General features: G+C 51.4%; 1 protein-coding gene across 2 annotated transcripts; it reads left to right on the top strand.

Moving 5' to 3' along the window:
* Nucleotides 1–346: 346 nt before the first annotated feature.
* Nucleotides 347–2,104, top strand: LOC123097153 (uncharacterized). Of its 2 annotated transcripts, none has more exons than XM_044518898.1 (3): nucleotides 347–1,017; nucleotides 1,129–1,237; nucleotides 1,568–2,104. In XM_044518898.1, exons 1-3 carry the CDS (start codon nucleotides 667–669, stop codon nucleotides 1,714–1,716), a joined length of 609 nt encoding a protein of 202 aa, XP_044374833.1. In that variant the 5' UTR covers nucleotides 347–666; the 3' UTR covers nucleotides 1,717–2,104. The 2 variants fall into 2 exon arrangements, with proteins under 2 accessions (XP_044374833.1, XP_044374837.1); XM_044518902.1 differs by having other exon boundaries at nucleotides 1,605–2,102.
* The last annotated feature ends 6,127 nt before the right edge of the window (nucleotides 2,105–8,231 follow it).

The raw sequence follows: 8,231 nt of genomic DNA, 5'->3' as shown, positions 1-8,231 counted from the left end.
CCTCCATCCGGCGACCGTAGGCTGGCGGCGGCGATCTAACCCTAGGTGCGATGAAAAGGAAGGCCAGGGAGGAGCGGGCTGTGGGGTTTGTTTAATGTGAGAAGACGGATTACGTTTTGCACGGAAGACGTATTTGGCAGAGTAATCGTCCGCCCAGGTTCAAGTTTGCTTGTTTAATAGTAGTGTAGATAAACCAGCGATTGCTTCTGGTCGGACGTCGTGCTTTGTTTCAAAAAAGTTCCCCTGCTTCTGAGAAATTAACCCGCAGTCCTATTTTAAGTGGGTATGAGAAACCGTTTTGTTTTTGCAGAAACACCCCTGCATTTGAGAGTATTCGGTCCATGATCCTTATGTGTATTATTTTGCAGGGGCGGCCATGGCAGGGAGGGGAGGCAACGCTGCGCTCCGGATGCGGCAGGGAGGCGGAAGCCCCGCGAGGAGACGAAGGAGCAGAAAATGAAGAGGCATGGAGGAGAGGCGGGCGAGCGGGAAGGGCTGGGGCGTGTGGGCGAGCGGGAAGGGCTGGGGCGTCGCCCACGACGCCGAGCTTGACGGCGGCCTTGCGGTGGCGCAGCCGGCGAGGACCTGTCGGATCCGGCCGGATCCGGTGGGATACGGCGCGCATGCGGCGGATCTGGAAGGAAGGCGACCGGGGCGTGGAGTACGATGGCTGACATGCACGGCATGGCCGAAGCCGACGAGAGAAGAGAGAGATGGAGAGAAAAGAGAGGACGGGAAGGAGACGAGACGCCAGAGGAGAGAGAAGGGGGTGGTGGTCACTTCAACGGGCTGCAGCGTGGCGCCGCCCCGGCCGCTGAGCCTGCCCGACCGCCCCGTCGCCAAGTCGCCACCCCACTGACTGCCCTGGGCTCGCCCTTTAAACCAATTCAGAGCCAGCGATTGTTGCCCACATCGCCGAACCTGGCTCCCCTTCTCCACCCCAGCAAGCACGCGCGCTTGAAGGCGCCCAGGAGCTCGCCGGCAACACTCAGCAGACGCAGGAGAGCTGCGTGCCTGGTGCGTGTGACTTTGTGGACGCGAGGCATTGGAGGCCTCGGCAAGGTTTGGTTTTGGCTCCAATTTTTTTAATCATATGCTAATCTTATATAAAGGTCGTTTCTGTTGCAGTTAACAAATTATATTGCCCTGTACTACTTTTTAACAAATTGGCTCCTACAAAGACTAATGGAAGGATCATCAGACCAACGTAGTCAAATTGTCTGCTTCAAATTTTCGGGTATGTGCATTGACGGATTACCTTAATGCCAATATTTCTTGATTTTCGCTTCATATATGAATGATTTAGCTAGCTCTTGATGAATATCTTTCGATACACCTGTAAGTTCTGTAGCAAATGTTTCTTAGCAATTCTGATTGTACACTAAAATTTAGGTGCTTTTGGAGAGCTGATTGTACAATAAAATGATCTACCTTGCAATATCATTTTTCTCACAACTGATGAAATTTAGAGCATCTAAGTCTTAAATTTATCTGCTAAAATATTGATGTGTATCATTCATGTTGTCCGGTAAGTTGAGATTCGCATTGCTTAATTATGTGATTACAGTTTTGGAGCTGATCAGTAGCACGCTGACATGCATCAGGAAGCTGACGGACAGCCATAGTAGGAAGGCGTGGATCTTGAGCTGTAGCGGCAACGACAACTTGGGCGTTACCTGCAAAAATACAATAGTTCAAGGGTTCAACCAAGTGTAAGTTTGATTCAGTCAATTATTGCAGTTCTGCACTGAAACATTCAGATTCTTGCATCCAAAGTTAGATAGGAACAGGGAAAGAATCTCCAACGCTTATTTACATGGGAAAGAACACTCTTTAACTTTGGTTCAGATCATCAGTCTATCTGAAGCACCATAGATTGGGTTTGCAAGCAAAAGGATCACACAATCTGACAGTACAAGGAGCAGTCTTTTTCTTCACATCTTTGTTTTAGCTTGCATCTGACAATTATGTGCTCCAAGATTAGGCAACCAAAACTGAACTTATGACTACATGAGTGCATGAAAAACTGTTAATATCTCTTATTTGACTAATCTTTGGATTGGTCGGATGTCAGGACCCCGACTCGATGTCACATTGATCTAGCTGGTAACACCTCATATCACTTTGCGGCCTCACGCACGGTATTCCCACGGGTGTCGTCTTACCTTTTCCCGGGACCGTTTGCGCCTTTTGGCTCACGTATATGATAGTGTCGCTAGCATCCATATGATAAAGAGCCCGGGCTGACATGACTAGTCGTAAACCCAAAGTGGCACAGACTTACAGGGACAGGCATCCATGACCCAGCTTCGAACGTGTCGGTCATCAGCAAGTGGGTCCGGGCTGTAGCACTGGGCTAGCAGGACTCCGGTAAACCGGGCTGTAGCGGGCTAACAGGACTCCGGTACTCAAAGCGTGACATTTCCCCGAAGGGACAGACACAGGAACGAAGAAGGACACATGCCGGCCAGCCTAAGTGTTCCAGAGCAGTAGCAAGCTACCATGGCTCAGCGGTAACACTAGGAGACATTTCCCGGTAAGAGAGGCTACTAAAGATAAACAACTAGATAGTCAGATCCCACACATACCAAGCATTTCAATCATACACACAATATGCTCGATATGTGCAAATACAACAAAGCATCACAACATGACTCTATGACACAAGTACTTTATTTAGGGCTCAGGGAGCCATACACAACATACACAAAGGTACGGGTCTCATGACCCAACATACAAGTCATACAATCATACAAACCAGCAGCGGAAGTAACTTGTCTGAGTACAGACAACTAGTAAAATAAAAGAGGCTTGGAAAGCCTAGCTATACTACGTGGTCCTTCACAAGCTCAGGGTCACCACCTGGGTCTTTAGCCTACTCGTTGATGTCAACGTCTACATAGAACCCATCAGAAGGGGTTGCAGCGTCTTCTGTAAAAATGTAGATTGTAGCAACATGAGTACAAAGGTACTCAGCAAGACTTACATCAGATCCTACATACATGCACAGTATCAAGAAGGGTTGGTGGAGTTATTGCAGCAAGCCAGCTTTGACTCTTGGCTAGACTATCCTACGATACTCCAACTTGAAATGGTTTTGCGCACACGAGTCCACTACTCACCACTTCAATACACTACCGAGGATCCACCTCCGTCTTCCTACGGAAGAGCCATCCTCGGCACTCACACTTATCTTGAGGCTTTTAGTAGTTTCCGTTTACTTGTCTATGAACTGTATAGGCAACCAAGTAGTCCTTTACCGCGGACGCGGCTATTCGAATAGATCATGTTAACCCTGCAGGGGTGTACTTCTTCATACACGCTCTCACCACTTACCGTCGTTTACACGACATGTACTCGGCAACCTTCAAGCGGAAGCCCAACGTGGGTGTCGGCCACGACCTACCTAATCACCTAAGCCTCCAGTCCAGGTTTATCGCCTATTCAGGTTCCATCCGCAGGGAGTCCGGCCGAGGTTTCCCATACGGCCCCGAACGATGTGAACAGGGTTCTCGAGATACCTAACGGGTATTCGGTACACCCGGCCACGTACCTACCGCATCACAGCCCACCCCTACGGTCAGCGCTGTCCACGACCTCCAGTAGGCTACAAACACCAGAAACTACTTGCAACTCCTGGACGGAGAACTAGGGTGAATAAGAAGCCGAGAGGGTCCATTGGTTTCGGGCCCAATGCATGGTAGTAGCTGATTCTTAAATCACACATACAGATCTCAGTGCTTAAGGTCGGCTTCAATGAAACAACCCACCATGTACTCCTACATGGCCTCTCATCGATACCTTTACCAAATCGTGTTCACCACACCACTCTCATTACCGACATTAACATTTCACTCTAGCCCATCACCCAGATGAACCAGACCTGACACGACTCTAAGCATAGCAGGCATAGCAAGGTAGGAACAACACATACACATGGCTCAATCAACTCCTACACATGCTAGTGGGTTTCATCTAGTTACTGTGGCAATGACAGGTCATGCAGAGGAAATGGGTTCAACTACCGTGGCACACAGCAGTTTGAAACGCGTTGTCTTAATGCAGTAAAGGAGAGCAGGAGCGAGAACATGGGATTGTATCGATATGATCAAATGGTTGGTTGCTTGCCTGATGGTTCGATGCACTGATACGGTTCTTCGTTAGGGTAATCACGGTACTCCTCGGGGGCAGAACCTGTCGCAAAGGACATCGGTACACAACATCACCAAACAATGTGCAACAATATGATGCATGCATGAAACATGGCAATATGAGTGTGTTGGGCTAATGCAACTAAAGCCAGAAGGGTTTGAACAAATTTGAATCAAGGGTTCAAATTTCAAATTCAAATATGGCCTTTTAAAGTGCTTTTCCTTGTTCTGCTTGAAACATCAATTTAACTTGTTTGATCATGCATGAAAATAGTACAGATGGATAGATTGGATTTTTCTGATCATTTTTCATATATAATTTGTCCAATTTGGAGTTACAGAATAAAAGTTATGAATTTTTGAAGTTTAAATAATATTCTGGAATTTCCTGATTTAATTTAAATCCAGAAATATAAATATTGCGCCAGCATGACGTCAGCATGACGTCAGTGGTCAACTGCGACTGGCTGGAGTCAAACCTGACGTGTGGGGGCCACACGTCAGTGACAGGGGGGGTTTAACAGGTTTAATTTAATCCTAATTAGGGATTAGTGGCGCTGGGGCCCACTGTCAGTGTCAGGGGGGTTGACTAACAGTAGTTAGCGCTAACCTAACCACCTGGCCGACAGGGCCCACGCGTCAGTGACCCTGGGGGGTCAAACCCCCGGTCGGACAAGTCAAACCCCACCGGCGACATGATGCCGGCGAGGTCCGAGACGGCGGCGAAAGTGCTTTTTGCCATTCCGGCAACCAAATGGACGGCGGAAGGTATCTACGTGTTGCTGAGGTTGAGCCGCGACTATTGGTGGTGGTGGTTGGGCTCGGGGTGGCCGGAGTTGACGACGGCGAGCTCGGCTGCGGCGGCCGGAGTTCGGGTGCGGTCGGGATCAGTGTTGCAGGGGGTTTGGGGAGGCGTTGGTGCGTGCTGCGTGCTCCTGGTGAGGTGGGGAGCACGATAGTGCGCTCGGTTGGGTGCTACGGTGACCGTGGCCACGACGGCGACATCGCCGGCGGCGTGGAGCTCTCGGCCAAGGTGGGGCTAGGGCCTAGAGGTCGAAAGAGACCAGGGGAGAAGGGGGAAACGGTGGCGTAGCTCACCGCGGTTGCAGTGGGCGTCGAAGCGGGCTCGGGGACGCGCTGGAGACGACGAATTCGACGGCGACGATGGTCGGAGCCCGAAGAGGGGAACGGCGACGTGGCGGCGGTGCAGGGCTTCCGGGGAGCTGTGGAACGGTGGGGAGGAAGAGGGAGTCGAGGCGGAGCTCCTGAGCTAGTCGGGGGAGCGAGGGGTGGTCGGAGACGGCGGCTATGGCGAACGGCGGCGACGGTGGTGTTCGGCCGTGAGAGAGAGGGAGGGAGCAGCACGGGAGAGAGAGGGGGATAAGGCCAGGGGATCGGGGCGGCACCGAGAAGAAGCGCCGCGGTGTCGCGCTGGCGAGGGAGGCAGGCAGACGAGCTGGTGGCGTGGCGCTCCGGCCGTGCGCGCGCGCCGGCCACACGCCTGGCCGACTGGCGCCAGGAGGACGACGGCGGTGGTGGGCTGGGCTGGCTTGCTGGGCCGGCCAGCTGGCTGGGCCGCACAGGGAGGAGCCCAGGTAAGTTTTCCCCCTTTTTTTTCTATTTCTGTTTTTATTTAATATATCTGCAACTTTGTTGAATTAAATAAAATACCTAGGCAACTTCAAAAATCACCAAACTATTCCTGGCCCATAGTTGGATTATTTCCAACATGAAACATTTTAGTTTGGAGATATTTGAGCATTTAAATATTTTATATTATTTTAAATGCCCAAATTCAAATATTTATGATTTAATTCAAAAACCCTAGGATGGCCTAGGAAAATGTGCACCATTTTTGGCAGAGGTTCTGAACCAAGACAAAAATGATGGGCATTTTAGAAGGGCATTTCAGGTTCATTGAAAAATTATTTTAGTAGCCCTAGTTGGTTTCAGAGGGGACTGGGGGTTCTGTCATCCCCATTTCAAGTTTCTGATGAAAGAGTAAACATGATGCAACACTCTAATGCATGACTAGCTAGGGTGTGACAACTCACCCCCACTCAAAAGAATCTCGTCCCGAGATTTGGGTTCCTCCGGGAAGAAGGCGGGATACTCGAGTCGAAGACGATCCTCCCTTTCCCAAGTTGCTTCATCTTCAGAATGGTGCGACCATTGAACTTTGAGAAACTTGATGTTATGACGTCGCGTGGTATGTTCGGCTTGATCGAGGATACGAGTGGGGTACTCTCGATATGTAAGATCATCTTGGAGATCAAGCGTTTCGTGGTCCACTTCACGGATAGGATCCGAGAAGCAACGCCTGAGTTGAGAAACGTGGAAGACATCGTGAACTCTGGAGAGATGCGGAGGTAGTTCCAACTGGTAGGCAACTTCTCCTCGTTTGGCAAGAATGCGAAAAGGTCCAATGTAACGAGGAGCCAATTTGCCTTTGATACCGAAACGATGGGTTCCCTTCAGAGGGGTGACCCGAAGATAAGCCTTCTCGTCAACCTCGAAAGTCATAACCTTATGTTTTCGGTCATATTGACTCTTTTGACGGGATTGGGCTGTTTTCAACTTTTCACGAACGATACGAACTTGTTCTTCTGCTTCCTGAATCATATCCGGGCCAAAGAATTGTCTTTCCCCGGTCTCTGACCAGTTAAGGGGTGTTCGACATCGTCGTCCATAGAGAACTTCAAAAGGGGCTTTACCCAAGCTAGATTGATAGCTGTTGTTGTAAGCGAATTCGGCAAATGGAAGGCACTTCTCCCAGTCCATTCCGAACGAGATAACAGAGGCTCGAAGCATGTCTTCTAGAATTTGGTTGATTATTTTAATTAAAACTTAATTAAAACTAATCCTGTTTAATTAACAGGGCTGGGCCCCACCTGTCATTGACTCAGGGGAGTCAACCAGGGCCCACCCGTGGTCAAAGTCAATGTCGGCTGCCGGCGTTTAGTCGCCGGCGAGCCCGACGCGGCGGCGGAAGTGGTTTTGGTCATTTCGGCCACCAAACGGACCGCGGAGACCACCGGAGGGGAGCTGAGGGCAACCCGCAGCTCTTGGCGGAGCCCGTTGGGGTCGGGGTGGCCGGAGTCGACGGCGGCGAGCTCGGCTGCGGCCGCCGGGGTTCGGTCGTGCACGGGAACGGTGCTGGAGCTCGAAGTCGAGCAAAGCGAGGCGCTAGGGATGCTCTACGGGGTTTTGTGAACTCGTTGGACTCGCCGGGGTGACCAAATGGTCACCGGAGCTGCGTCGACGGCGAGCTCGGCGACGGCGGAGGTTCGGCCGTGGTGGGGAGGAGGCTACGGTGAGGGAACGAGGGGGAGAAGAGGGGGAAACGGTGGCGTAGCTCACCGCGGTTGCAGTGGGCGTCGAAGCGGGCTCGGGGACGCGCTGGAGACGGCGAATTCGACGGCGACGGTGGTCGGAGCCCGAAGAGGGGAACGGCGACGTGGCGGCGATGCAGGGCTTCCGGGGAGCTGTGGAGCGGTGGGGAGGAAGAGGGAGTCGAGGCGGAGCTCCTGAGCTAGTCGGGGAAGCGAGGGGTGGTCGGAGGCGGTGGCTATGGCGAACGGCAGCGACGGTGGTGTTCGGTCGGGCGGGGGAGAGAGCGAGGGAGAGCCGGGGGAGAGTGAATGGGGTGTCGGCGAGGTCGGGGCGACGACCAGAAGACGATCCACGCGGCGCAACGGCGACCAGGGCGATGCAGAGAGGCTGGGTGGTGCGTGGCGAGCTCGGGCGCGCCATGCTCACCTCCCTGCCTGCTCTGGCAAGGGGAAGCAGCTGGCTGGCACGGGCCAGCACAGTGCTGGGCCGGCTGGGCTGGGCAGGTAGGTCCAGGTAAGTCTACTCCTTTTATTTAACTTTCTGTTTTCTGTTTTATTTAATATATCTGCAACTTTGTTGAATTTAATAAAATACCTAGGCAACTTCAAAAATCACCAAACTATTCCTGGCCCATAGTTGGATTATTTCCAACATGAAACATTTTAGTTTGGAGATATTTGAGCATTTAAATATTTTATATTATTTTAAATGCCCAAATTCAAATATTTATGATTTAATTCAAAAACC

Source organism: Triticum aestivum, chromosome 1B (genome assembly GCF_018294505.1).
Source record: "Triticum aestivum cultivar Chinese Spring chromosome 1B, IWGSC CS RefSeq v2.1, whole genome shotgun sequence".
Lineage (NCBI taxonomy): Eukaryota > Viridiplantae > Streptophyta > Magnoliopsida > Poales > Poaceae > Triticum > Triticum aestivum.
This window is presented reverse-complemented; position numbering and strand designations above follow the sequence as displayed.

Excerpts from the sequence above, each read along its gene's own strand:
- LOC123097153 (XM_044518898.1), top strand. The coding sequence starts at position 667 with ATGGCTGACATGCACGGCATGGCCGAAGCCGACGAGAGAAGAGAGAGA. Across the intron at positions 1,018-1,128 it reads GCAGGAGAGCTGCGTGCCTG|TTAACAAATTATATTGCCCT; the intron begins GTGCGTGTGACT and ends TTTCTGTTGCAG. Across the intron at positions 1,238-1,567 it reads TGTCTGCTTCAAATTTTCGG|TTTTGGAGCTGATCAGTAGC; the intron begins GTATGTGCATTG and ends ATGTGATTACAG.